Source organism: Penicillium soppii (assembly GCF_028829465.1).
Source record: "Penicillium soppii strain IBT 18220 chromosome Unknown utg000006l, whole genome shotgun sequence".
Lineage (NCBI taxonomy): Eukaryota > Fungi > Ascomycota > Eurotiomycetes > Eurotiales > Aspergillaceae > Penicillium > Penicillium soppii.
Window position 1 is genome coordinate 1,508,991 of NW_026643236.1, and position 15,169 is coordinate 1,524,159.

The window sequence follows — 15,169 nt, forward strand, 5'->3', positions numbered from 1 at the left end:
TATTATTTTAACAAGATTAAACTATTCATCAATAATTTTTAAGCCTTTATATCTCTGAGAATATATTCGTGATTATAACGTCTTAATAATCAGTTTCAAAATTCGGGATGCCTCTTTACGAATTTATAAACCTATTCTTTCCCAGTTATTCAAAGTAAAATAGTTCCGCGGGCTTTAAGAAGAAGATTAGTAGTTTCTTATATAGTAGTAGGCTAGAGCGTTACTCTATAATTATTAAGTAAGAATATATATTTCTAAAGCGTATATCCTTCGGTTTCTATCAATTTATCTAGATTAACGCGAGAAATCGTACGTATTTACATACTTATTAAATACTAGCGGAAAGTTAAGTGTAGCATTTTAAAGATCGAAATACCGAGAGAAATCAACACTATGTTTTCAGTTTATAATAATCTAAATAGTCAATAAGATATTTATTACCCTCTTGTTTTATTAAATTTCTTAAGATTTAAGAGTATCTTAGTAATATAGTAGGTAGTTAAAATATTTAAGTATTAGCTTATAGACTAGTTCTAGAGTAAGGTAGTTACTTATATATAATAGCTACTCGCTTACCGAATATATTACAGAATGTCTAATGAACTATAGTAGTTTATATTAATGATTAGTTCCGAACGGATAAAAGCTTCTTAGGTTCTAAACTAGGTCTCTTTACTATTATTAAGTATTAAGTAGCTTAGTAGTCTTACAAGCGGTCTTAATAATCGGTGATACGATACTTATATTACTATTCCGTTCATTATCATTAAAAAGCCTATAGCTAAGGTTACCATAAGAAGGTTACTAGGTTAGGGGTGATTAGCCTATTAATCTAGTAAGATACCATAATAGGTAAGTGATAAATAGATAGAGGAGCGTTGATTATATAGTATTCTTATATAGAGACTAATTTTTATCTTCTATAAAGGGGCCGGGGTTAAGGCTCCCTTTTAAATCCCTAAATAAAGTTATTAGGGCCTATCATCTTTATCAATAATCCTACGTCCGAATCCTTTTCGTAATCAGAACTTCCCCGTTATATGGTCGGACTAGTTACTCCTTATCCTATATACTCTTATAAAAACTAACTAGGCAAAGCCTTAATAGGAATAGTAAAAGGCCAAAGGTTAGAACGAGTACTTAGTAGTCTTAGTAATTTATCTTTTATTATATAGTCTAAAGACTATCATAATTTATCGTCCCTTTTATAACCTTTATACTTTCTTATGATTATAGATTCTTATTTTCTAGTGAAGATTAATTACCGACTTGAAGTATTAGTATTATATAGGTAGTATATAAAGTAAAAGAATAGTTATAGTCCTTCCTTTAAGAAAATAACTAATAATACTTAGCTTAGAGTAGTGTAATTAACTCTAGGCTGAAGATAATTTAATACAGAGCTTAGCTTTCCTAATGTATCTAAATATAAAGTATAATATCTTTAATATTGGCCCTACTAAAAGATTTTGATCCTAACAGGCGATCTAAGACCTTTTAAAAAAAGGAAAATAATAGCGATTCATGATCGTTACTTTATCAAGTTCTTTAAAATCTATATATGTAGACTACTACCTTTATTAGCATAAAGAGAATCGGAGTATTGATTAGACTCTTTAATAGTTAAAATCGCCTCTTTAAAATTTTATTAACTAATCAAGTCTATATCTTATTATATCTTAATTTTGGGTAAAACATTATTATCTAAGTTCTTTTAATCCTTATTCTTACAAAGTAGTTATATATATTCGAAATTAGTATCATCGTTGATATATATATATAAGGCTTACTTCTTACTTTCTTGAAAAATTAATAAGGATTGAGTGATTTAACCTGGTTAGCTCTAAAATATTGTTCTAAGGTCCTAGGATAAAAGATAATATCAACTTTATTTAGGATACTATCGTTCGGGAAAATAACAGGATTTTAGTAAGATCTTAACTAATCTTTATATAAGAAGGCTTAAAGGATTTTACAATCCCTTAATAATTAGTAATAATTGATAAAAGGCCCTTTAGATTAAATACTACACTATTCGTACAAGGCGCTAGGGTAGGAGATCTATCTTTATTATTAAAACCCAAAACCCGCTTCTTATGTTATTCATCAATAGCGGCTATCTCTTTAGTTTCGCGCGCTCGGATTATTCTATTAGTATCGCTAACGTCTATAATACCCTTTATATAAATTTAATTATTAGTTATCTAACTCAGTCATTCTTTATAGCGGCGTAGCAGAGTCGAATTATCTAACTATAATTAATCTATAAGCTAAGTCGCTTACTACGTAGTCTAGTATAATAGTTTCGTATGTTTTTTAATTCATAAATAAAGCTTATTATCTAGTGATTTGATATTAGCTTTAAGCTTTTACGTACTTTTTTAGGTCCCAAAGACTCTTTTAGGTAAGGAATTAGTATTTAAAGATAGGAAGTTATTAGTATTTACTTTATTAAATATTATTAATTTGAAAATTAACAATTATAAAGATTAGTAGGTCTACTAGTAGTAATAGATTCAAGATAGAAAAGGCGTCTAAGTATATAGTAACTTAAAGTTAGTTCGAATAAATAGACCTATAATAAAATCGACTTTATTAGCTTAAACGTCTCTTTAGTCCTTTAACTTTTTCGTAGTTAAAAGATCGGTATTAACCTTTAAGACTTTATAATTATAGAAATTGTTTAATCCCGAAGTTCGACGAAGTTATAAAATAAAAATAAAATATCTTAATTCATATATCGATATATTATTATATCTTTTATAACCGCTTAATTTCAGTTATTTTTTAATATCAAAATATAACTATATCTTAATTTCAACTATATGTATAAACTTATTTCCTCGACGCTTATCTTCTTATCTATATCGAGGCTTTTAAACCTAATACTATCAAAATTAGTTTTAAAATAGCTATTTTAGTACTTTTTTATCTTGACCGCGTACTTTTAAGGCCAAAGATTTACCTTTAAACCTTAATACCCCCCTAGCTAAGGTAGGTAAATTAAGTCGTAATTTAATAATAAAACCCCCCTTTTACCAAGAGATAACATATCAATAAGCTTTATTAATTAAAGCTTCACTTTATATAGGATTTTTAGGTCTACCGAGCCTATTAGATTACGTAGTAAATTAACTTATTGAAAACTACTAAATTACCTTACGGCGTTTAATCTTAGCGAGAGAAAATAGTATATTATAAACTACCAATAAGAAGAGGAAGTAGAAGCGGGCTAGATCTCAAAAGTAGATAGATACAACCAGGCTACCCGCTAGTATCTAAGAGAGGCTTTCTCATACCTTCAGTAAAATTATCAAGCTATTTTAAATATACATTATAACTATAATGCTTACCTACGTTTATTAGCGGGGGATTAGGTTATAAGCTTAAGGATAAAAGTAATATAGTCCCGGAAGTAATATTATAAATAATAGATTTAGGTATCTTAAGTAGATAATTATTATCGGTCGAAAAGCCTAGTTTTACTAAGCCTTTGTTATAATTTGTAATTTTAATATCAGCTTTTTAAAATTTATATCGAATAGTATATATTATTAATACTAATATCCGTATTTCGTAGATTCCCGCGAAAAATTCAGCCTTTAACCGCGTATTTACTACCCTAAAAGGCCTTTTTATTATTATACTTCTTATAATAATACTTTAGTACTTAAAAAGGTATATCGTTAAGCAGTTAGTAAGTATATATTATATATTATATATAAGATAAAATAAAAAGAATAATTCGTCCTCTTTAGTAAAATATAATGAAATTTATAAGTTAAACATAAGCTATAATAATATAACCTAACTATCGGCTAAATATATTTAATACTAATAAGCGATATAGATTATTTATTAGTATTATTTTTAGAATTTTCTTAGGCTAAAATAAAGTTCCAGGCCCTCCTTTGACTAATTCGCAATCTAGTCTTATTAAAATTATATAGGTTCTTCAGAGTGATTCCGTAGGTTTTAAGTATATTTCAAAGATAATTATACTAGGAAATGATATAACTATGTTTATAGACCTCGTACTATACTTTTTTCTTAGGTACCGGGACGGTTTATAACGTCGGATAATCTATAGATTAGTACCCTAAATCTACCTTATGGTCGGGAGAGAGAAGGCTTATTCTAAGGTATTAATCTATAGAATCAACACTTTCTTTTACTTAGGTTTCTTGGTAGTATAGTATAATACTAAAGTATTAGTAATACGGTCTTCTAACTATTAAGGTATAGTATAAAGAGTCAGGGGTATAGTGAATTAATAGAGAAGGTTAAATCATAAAAATAAGTTTACGGTCGGGTTAAGGTTACGCCCGGGAACCCGGACACCGCCTAGTGCCGCGTTCGACGACCTAATTATAGGTTTCTGTTAGTTTAAGGGCAATTATACCTAGGTATATTTTACTCATTGTTTAGGTTTAATTCTTTACTAGCTTTTTTTGTGGCTTCTTATTAGCTTTTTTAAATCCCTTTAAGAGCTACTTGCTATTCTTATATAGCTCGCTTAGTTTTAGTGGATTCTTAGAATAATCTTCAAGGTAATTCTTAGTTTATTAAAAAGATTTATAAAACTATAAGTATTTTTTCTAAGTTGTTAGAGTAATACTAAATTATTCACTAAATTTCTAATATAGATAAACTTAATATAAGTTAAGAAAGAGTTACTTTTATTTTTTAGGTATTTTTTATTAAAAGTCTTCTTTTAGACCGACGAGATCTTTAATTGTTCATCTTGATTGGCTAACTACTAGCCCGTTTTTTATATACCCCTGCAACTTAGTTAGATAGTGCTATTTGTAAGAAAGATTGCTTATCTATCTATAAGTCATAATATTTAAAGATGAATTTATACTTTTAAATAACCTCTTTAGCTAATCCTTATAATAACATTTCTTTGTTAGTATATTCGCTATTAGTTTTAACTTTATAACAGTTCTATAAAACTAATTAATACTCAAGTAATTTTCTTATATTAGTTTCTTTAACTTTCTAAGGTTATTTCCTATTATTTGAGAATTAAGTTAAATATTTTATAGTTCTAGACTAATTTAAGAAAATTCTATAGTTATTTCAGCTAATTCTAAGTTTATTTTTAGTAAATAGTAAACTAGTTCTTCTATAGTTTTCTTTCCTTTAATACATTTAGTAATAAATTTTAGCGTATTTATAGATTGCTGTATACCTATTAGTTAAATTCGGATAATTAGCTAACGTATTCGGTAAGCGAGTAACGTATATAAGTAACTAATGTAGTTGGAAATTCTTTACAAGTAGAATTTATAGTAATAGTAGTTTTTAAACAGTTCAAGTGTTGAAATTAAGATTATAATTTTTTATACCCTTCTTTTATATTAGAACATATGGCAAATAAATTTCTACTACAATATTTATTATTTCTATTGATATTTAGTCTAAGTGACCTAACCCTTCATAATAATAATTTGGTATTAGCGTTACTTTAAGCTTCTACGTATTTTTCTAGATGTAAAAGACTCTTTCAGGTGAGGAATTAATAATGGAAGATAGAATTTCGTTAGTAGTTACTTTATTAAATATCATAAGTTATTACTTTAATTAATTTTTCTAAAACGGGAGTAACATATAGAGGAATTAAAAAATATAATCCTATATTTTTAAACCCTAAATTAAATGATTGATAGAGTTATTAAATAGAGTTATAAATATACAAAATCTTACGGAAAAGATCTACTTTATAATTAATACTTTACCTTATCATTATAATATTTATCAAGTTTTTAAGGGTCTAAAATAGCGAGGAGTCTAATAGCTATAATAGATATATCGTATATATAATAGAAAAGTATAGAATAATATATAATATAATTAATAATCATTTATAACTAGTAATTATCTATAGTTAATAACCGTTTTTAACCCTTTTGATCTTTAGATTATAATAGCTTTATAAGACTATAAAGCTATTAAACTGTAATCTTGTTAGTAGTATAGCTATCAGGTATCATGGCGATTATATAGCTAGGTGAAAGATCAGATATTTTATATTGATTTTCTATATAGAATTTCTCTTTAACTAGAACCTACGGCGACATCTTCTAACCAGGCCTTATAATCTTTTAGTAAAAACACTAGACCCTCCGAAGCAGGGTTCGATACCTACTTTATAGTTATACTTCAATTTTAGTTTTTTTCTAGAATTTAGCCTATAATATTTAACTATAAATTCTTTATTACTATGCCTAAAGATTGTGAAGGGCTGTAGCTGAATTGATTCAATTAGGGCTAGGCCAACATGCTGTTTACATTCATCTTAAGGAAAGGAACTATCTGACGCGGGGTTCTCCATAATAACCCCAGGTGTGGGTCACGTGGTAGCACGTGATATCCAATGGGCTCTGGCCCGTGACAAAGATAACACTAAAGATCAAAATTTAGATTACCTAATAGATTTTTAATTTTAGTAATTTAAGCCTAAGATCGCGAAAACTACGCGTAAATCTAACGTACCTAAGGGCCGGCTTTAGTATTAATAGAATAATAGAAAATCCCTATTTTAGCGCTAACCTAATAGTTGGAAGCTTAGTTCTATATAAGAATCTACTTTATATTAGTTTATTAATTACTTCGATTAAGCAGGCGTTATAATAAACTGTTTATATATTACTATCGCCGCAAATTTAATTCTCGAGGAAGCGTATACCGATCTCGCTATTCTATACCTTAAGATTGACGATTATTAGACTTATCGGTTCTTAAAACGTAATCCCTAATATCGTTAAGGTCGCTAACAAACCCTCGATATTTAACGAAGCTAAGTAATAGATAAAGGGGTAGTAGAAAGGAATTCAAAGAATATACTCGGACTATTAAGGAAAATAGTATCTTACCTAGCGATATCTATTTATTTTACTAAAATTAACGTTCTAATTAGTATTAGTAAAGATTAATATATTATGACTTGATAACCGAAGTGTAGAATCTTTAAAAACTTTATCATAAACTATAAATCTTTAACGGTAATAAAAGTAGTCTTAGCGGACGGTTTTATCTATCTACTACTCATTATTTTAAGTAGTAAATAAATAATGATTTAATAAATTAAGGCTATTCAAACTAATAAATAGTTTACTAAAGTATGGTAAGCCAGCTGGACACCCCAAAACATCATATTAAATGCGATAAATTACAACTTGATATCTCAACAACGGTGATCTATAGGGATTTCTTCTTATAGCATGGGATCTTTTAGGTGATATCTCGGCGACTTAGGGATTTTGAGGAACTTAATTTAGCTAGTAATGAAGTATATATTTCTCGCTCATGGCAATGTAATTTAACGTTATTCTCGATACGACAACAACGTAGCTATTGCATTTCTTTGACATTGATGTAGGATGTTTAGAAGTCTTATCAATAGCCATTGACAAGTAATGAAGTAAAATAAACAAGTGGTTGCTGAGATATCAAGTTATAATTTATCGCCTTTAGTATGGTATTTTGGGGTGTCCAGCTGGCTTACATGTCCAGCTCGCTTACCGAATACGTTATATCTGATTCTAGTTATATAACTAATATCTTAGTATTTTAATAGATTCAGAAAAATCTATAAATAAACAATTTATCGAACTTATAGTATTAAGCGATTAGCTCTATATTGTGAAGGGCTACAGCTGTGTTTATCTAAATCTTAGAGAACCGTAAACAAAGGAGCGGTCAACTGCTGTATAGTGTTCCCTAGGGCGGTCAGGCTACCCGTTCGGCAGTATCGGGTGCGGTGTCTGCACGGGCAAAGCCCGAGCCTCAACGTGGCCCTGGCCCGTTACATATATAACTGGTTTAGATTATATATTACTTAGCGATTAGTATATTTTATAATAAGAATAATATTATTCTTTTCTTTTTATTACTATATTTAAGCTACTTCTTATAACCTCTTTATATCGGTAATAATAGTATTTATAAATATTAATACAATAAGGTTATTAAGTCTGTAGTAATAACCGGATATTAGAAATTTGTAAGGAAGAATTCCTTCATATAATTACCTTAATCTAAGAAAAAACATTTTAGTTACGTATTATTAAACTCGGCTTTCGGTTAATAGGTCTTTAGCTTATTAATTCTAAGTTACTTACTAACGATAATCGACACTAGTAATTAATAACTTAGGCTATATAGACTTTAGTACCCCTAAAATTACTAAGAGAGTATAAAATTTAAGTTTAGCGCTTAAAGAGAGTAAAGCTTATGCTTCCCGCTATAAAAACAAATTTATAAAGATCATAAAAAGTACTATAATATATACTAGTGAGTCAAGAGGTATTGAAAGTAAATTATATAAATAGGCTAAAGCTAGGTTGATATAAATAATATATAGATCAGAAGATATAGATGTTTATAAAAGAAATAAGGGCGGGTTATGGCTATTAAATTTGTATAATTTAATAGAAATTTTATTCGTTTCTTATTTAAAATGTATTAGGTTTATTAAATTTATTTATATATATAATTGAAATAAGGGTTAGAAATCAATCCTAGAAAAAGTAAAATCTAGGTATAACTATAAAGTGGGTGGCGGACCCTCCGAAGCTCAAAGAATTATAAGGCCCGGTTAACTATTAAATATAGTATATTCAATACTAATAATAGATTTACAAATACCTTTATTAGGTATAAATATGATTAGACTTTCCAATACTATCTATTATAACTTCCTTTCTCTAATCTAATATTTACTCTTATTTATACTATATATTTATCTAAGTAGAAGTTTATTCATAGTAATAAATGTATTAAAGCGATTATACTAAGCTATAATTAAGCTAATATCTTCGGCGACTATTCTTTTTAACTCTTTAGGTTCGTATATAAGTTAATTAAGACTACGTTATAGTAGAATCCGGCGTCAGAGATAATAAACCTAATTTTAATCTAATAATATAGTTCGCGATGGATCGCGTAAGACGAATGCTAAATTTAAAATATATTAATAATCTTCGCGATTAGCGGATACCTAGTGTTATCTAGAATAATAATATAGCTAAGTAATGCTTCTTCTTAGTCGTTATTGAGTACTTTAACTATCAAGATACGGCTTTTACGAGATATATAACTGATAGGACGTTAAATTTTTAGGCTAGCGGTTTAGTTTTAGGCTTTCCGCGGTTATAGTAGGCTTTTATAGCTAACTGTAACTATAGATCTAATTTATTGGGTTTGTCCGGTAAAGTGGTAGGTGATAGTAGATAGTTAAAGAAGGTATATTAGGTAAGAATTATATTAGACTATAGATTTGATTATACTATAGCAACCTAACGCCCGCTAGGTATTAGGTCGTACGGACCGGGTATGTACATGTTTACTATCTATCCAGACTATTAAATAGTGGTAAATATATATCTCTTATTTATCCTTATTACTAAGTAGTAGTTAGTAAATGTATATTTACTGTTAACCCTTGTTTTCTAGAATAGTAGCGAATAAATATTTTATTATTATAAAATATATTATTTATTGATTATTATATCTATAATTAAAATATAATACAATTATTCTATTGTAGATTAATAAGTATTAAGAAGGCCTATAGTAACTATATCTTTGTTTTAAAGGAGTTAAAGACCACTTTTATTAAGATATTAAGTGATAATTTACCGTTTTTACTATGTATTCTAGGCTACGTTCCTCGCTTATATACGTCACTCGCTTACTGAATACTTTAGTCTATTATACTTGATAACGCAAGTCTTTATTAAATTATGAATTATCTTAGACCTCTTTGACTTTTATTCGTTATCTCTTTATAGCTTTAGTATAAGTATTAATTACTATCTAACAATAATATTAATATATTTTTTATAAGAGCTACATAAGGAACATATTATATAAAAAGGTATACTTATTAGGTAATATAGTATAATATAGCTATTTCTTTTCTAATATAATATAGAAATACTTAAAATATAGGCGTTTGATGAATAGTAATTTTTCTATAATTTACTAGCTTTTTACTAATATTCTCAAAGCTTTTCATATAAATCCTAGAGATTTTCGTAACTATCTTTGATAACTAGAGCATCGTGCTTAATAACGCTATTTAAGCGTACTTTATAATTAGAGCTATACCTTTTTTTAATATATCTATTTCTCATCAAATTAGGGTTTTTAGATTAGAGTATCTTAATAGACTTACTAACAAAAAGGCTCTTTTCAGTGTTTAATTTACTATCTTTTTAATGTAATCAACTTTAAAACTTTTAGATTTCTAATTATTCTTACTATCCTTTAATATTGATAAAGAGCTATATAATCCATAAATAGCCTTTATAAAATATTAATAAAAGTTATAGAACCTTAGAAATACCTCTAGATTATAGTATATAATAAGTTCTTCTTAACTCTAAATGACTTTTATTTTACTTTTATTTATTTTTATACTTTCTTTATTTATAATAAACCTGAGAACCTCTGACTCATTGCAATAGAATACATATTTAAATTATTTAATATAAAGCTTAGCTTTTCTAAGGTATTTAAATATAAAGTATAATATCTCTAAATAACTCTTTTAGCTAAGGATAAACACTAAAATATTATTTAGATATATTACATAAATAATAGCGTTTAGTCTATTAAGTGTATTATATATATGACTTTAGAAAATCACGAAGGTATTCCGTAATTTATTTAATTTATTTTTAATTAATTATACATTTAAAATAGCTATTATAGATTCTAAAGCCCATTTTTTATCCATAATTCTGTAACCCTTTAAATTCCTTACCAAACAGTAAATAGATAATGTTAAATAATATTTTAGTCCTTTCTTTAAGATTGATTCTATAATCTATTATTTGATTTTAAAGTAAAGTCCTTATTTTTTTTATATTCGAAAATATCCTAATAAGCCTTGTATTTAGGCAGAATATCATTTTCTAAGACTTCTAATTCTTTAATCTTATTAAGGAGCTATATATATTCTATTATTTAAGATTAGAGTATATATATAAGCCTTATCTTTTATCTTTTTAATAGATTCATAAAGATCTAGTAATCAAAATTTACTAGTTTAGTTCTAAGTTTTGTTCTAATATCTTGAGATAAAGAGTAATATTCAAGTTACCTAAGATAGTTCGGGAAAGAAGTATACGGCTTTCAATAAGATCTTGATTAGTCTTGATATAAGGGTTTTAAAGGATTTTATAATTCCTTAGGAATTAGTAACTATAAAAGGCACTTAGTAAGCTCTATAGGTCCGGGGGCGTTTTATTAGTACGCCTTTAAGAAATAAGCTCTTAAATAAAGCTTTAATTAGTTTGTACTAAGTAGTAAATATCTTATTCAATATATCTGTCTTTATAATGATTTCAAAATCTATATATATCTAATCATTATTATCATAGATCAGTGTATATAAAGCGCGTAATACTATTAATTAAGGTATAAAGAGTTAGAGCAACGGGATATTTACTTAGACCCCTTCTTCTTTCGTTATATCATTATTATTAGTAAATCTACTAATAATTATAGTTTCATTCATTGAATTAATAATATAGATTTTTTTGTCCTTTTTAAGGTAATCAATCATATGTATATTTTCAAAGATTCGAAACAAATAATATTAAAAATTTCCTTTCTATCTTTTTATGTTTTAGCTTTTCGAAGTTATCTTATACCCCTAGATAAAGTTATTAAGGGCCTATAGATCATCCTCATTAGTAACACTAAGTCCGAATCCTTTTTGTAAACAGAACTTCCCCGTTATATAGTCGGATCAGTTACCCCTCGTCCTATATAGTCTTGTCAAAACCAACTAGGTAAAGCCATACTAGGAAAAGGCTAAAGGTTAGCAAAAGTACTTAGCAGTTTCGTTGATCTATCTGTCTTCTATTATATGGTCTAAAAAGACCGTTATAATTAAATTCAAGAGGTAAGTAAATAGTGACTATTTTTACTTCAAAATATATTTGTTAGATGTTATTCAGCGCATAGGAAATACGAAGGATAGTTGATAGAACACAGTGTAGGAACAAAATATAAAGAAGATAAGAGACATTTTGAACTTTGTAAAAAAGAAGAATTTTAAGATTAATTTTCACTAATTCTAAAGATATTAAAAGTGATAACAAAATGATTCCTAACGGTATTTTACCTTTCTCTCACATGACAACAGATAAGAAGATTATAATGTTTTTTATTATTACACTCATAGAGTTTTAGGATAGTAATATAACTTTCTGTAGATGCAATGGAAAATCCACACGATAGTATATCTCGGATACCGGGTCAAGTGACCCCTTGGGTAGGACGTAACGTAATGGAAACTCTGGTATGACAACCGATCAGGTTGTCATAAGTGGTCTTTTTGGTTACTGTGCCATTAAGAGTATTCCTTATTTGGTAATTAAGTCTAGAGCCTTAGTTTCCCTTACAGTAGAGATTTTTTTAAGATAGCATTAAATCTTGTTATAATTTTTGAAATCCATTAGACAAATTGTAAATTATATTAATTAATATGAGCAGAGATTTACGTTTCGTTTATAATGCATATATTATCTTTGTTTTAAGGATAATCTAAGATTAATGAATTAACTTTTTGGTATATAACTGTCAGGACCCAAGTACTAAGCAGGTCTGACGATATATATCTCGCAGTCTCACATAGACTGCGAGATGGCCAGTTCGCAGGTGCGAACTGGACCCTGGGCTGAGACCCACAATGCGAGGGCTCATGACCTCACATGACCCCACATTTGTATATAAACAGTTCAGAGGCTGGAGTCTTGGACTCCAGCGATTAGTTCAGCATTGAACCTGTCTACTGCTTTCTCCATTCTATTGCCCGAATCCACCTAAGTCCCAAGACCCTCGTAACGGGGTCTTACAATAACACCTGCTATATTAAGTTATAATTTATAATGTTCTATTTTCAGGGGAATAGTATAGGGACACCCCTTACCCGCTTTGGTAATATTAACGCCTGATTTTGCATTGTTTGTTAAGCATTAATATATTCTGCTAGGTTTATTTTTGGAGGTTTGTGTCACGAAGAATTCAGGGTCAATGATCCGGAACCGCCTTTCGTAGTTCGTGTTTTACATTGTTTGATTGGATGCCTCAGGCATCACTACCTTAATTGTTCCAGCCGTGTTGTTTCTTTCTTCTTCTTTCTTCCTTTCTTTCCCCATGTTTAGTATTCTAGTTGAATGCACTCTTTTTCATCAAGACTTGGCTCGTAACAGTTTGAGTTCTAGTTTACATAGTCAAGAACACACCTTTCTAATCACAATTTCATGCTTGTTCCTGCAATAATAATGCCTTTCATTTATTTATACACGACTTTTATAACCCCCATTTCTTCATAAACCATCAGCACCCTCGAGCCCTTCGCCACTATTTCCACCATCACTATCTCCCTGTCCCCGGCCCGTCTACGTCTACGACCGCGAGCACGGCCTGCTCCCCAAGTACGATTGTCGGCTATGTGGACTCCGGCAATCTGACTAGTGGTGGTGGTGGTGGTGCATGCGGACTCGGCTCGGCACGCGCAGGCGAAGTAGGAGAGGGCTAGGTCTCCGGAATGATCTCTAGCTCGGCATCGGACTCGTGTCCGAGTCTATAAGGTATGTAAGGCCCAGGGAGGTCATAACAAGGTAAATCAGTAGAGAAAACTCGAAAGAACTGATGCAGAAAAGTGATAAAGAAAGGTAATGTTTATGCTCTTTAGGGGATTTTGAACATAGTGATTGAATTGGTTATCATTATTTTAAAATTCTAGAAGGGTGAAAATACCGTTAGGAATAAAACCATGACTTTTATATCACTACACAGAACTTTTCTTCTATGAAAAATTATTAATATCTCTCGTCTTGCAATATTTCATTCCTACACTATTTCTATTCATTTATTCTTCTTACTTCTTCCCTATTTCCTTATCCTCCGCATAACCCCTCATACTAGCAATATCTTTATATGGTATGAAATAACTACAACTACCCTGATAAGTATGTCTTATGTCCTGCTAGATAGAAATTGATATTGCAGTGATAATAGACTATAAATGCTGACCCATTGATTGTAAAATCTATATGGAAATGTTTTCAAATCGTTAATATACCTTATTCAAGCTGAATAAAATCATAGTCAAGCACAACAGAATTTGATATGTCCAAAATAGTCAATTCTTTTTCTAGCCTGACTACCGTAAATTGATACTTGGCTATAAGAAGTTCCCCTTTGTAAAACGTGTATCATAATCCGCAGCTTTCTTTACCATCTCCCGGCGCTGTGCACTAGAGATTTTGCCAGAAACAGCCATATCCTTCTCCCGGTCAAATGCCCGTGCACTAGGATCGTCATCTTCTTTTTGAGCCTGCTCAGAGCTTCCCAGTTTGACTGTCCTATTCTTTTCCTAGAAGAGAAATACAGGCTTAGAAAAAACAAAGACAGAACAATAGAAAACGCAAAACTTACATTGTATCGTCTAATCTGGTCTTCCTTTGACTTTGTATTGGATACCACCTCACCCCGAGCTTGATTCTTTGAGGCGCCGATGCCCATCACTGCATCCTGTAGGCGCCTCATTCGCTCTTCTGGGGTCTCAACCCAGGATGAGTCCATCTTCTTGGTTGCAGTCGCTGACTTTCCTGTATTGAACTTGCGACTCCGTAGTTGCGTGGGGTCGATCTTGGAAGCCCAGTCGGATTGGGTTGGAGGTTGTAACATCCATTGATCACGTTGGTTCTCCTTTTCCGCCGTTTCAGTCACACTAGGCCCTTCAATTACACCAGAAGCTTCGGCTTCAGGCCCATTAGAGCCCGACAAGAGATCGGAAGGAGGCAGACTTGGGCCGAAATCGTCATCGCTCTCGCTGCTATCTGTTGCGTCTGCTGTCGGAGCTGTAGGAGGGAGAGAAGGTCCAATCACCTTCCTTTGCTTCGGTGTTGAACTGGTATTTTGAGCTTCATCGTCAAACTTCCGCTTATCTTTGAATACCATTTTGAGGTGAGACAGGTGAGACAAGGGAAATGAGAAGAGAAATCCGATGGCTAGTGTGGATATTGTCGACATTTCCTTATCTTATCGCAGATTTCTATCGTGGGATGCGGGATGCGGTGTACCTAGGTATAAGTATGGTAATGTATTACAAGATTGATGTCATCCAAAGTTTTCAGGACCA

The 15,169-nt window shown here is 30.0% G+C and overlaps 1 protein-coding gene across 1 annotated transcript; it reads right to left on the reverse strand.

The window, feature by feature from the left end:
* Positions 1-14,209: 14,209 nt before the first annotated feature.
* Positions 14,210-14,988, reverse strand: N7529_007924 (GPALPP motifs-containing protein 1; the record flags this gene model as incomplete). The annotated part of the gene is made up of 2 exons (XM_057243451.1): positions 14,210-14,401; positions 14,464-14,988. 2 exons carry the CDS (start codon positions 14,986-14,988, stop codon positions 14,210-14,212), a joined length of 717 nt encoding a protein of 238 aa, XP_057094989.1.
* Between the last annotated feature and the right edge of the window lie 181 nt (positions 14,989-15,169).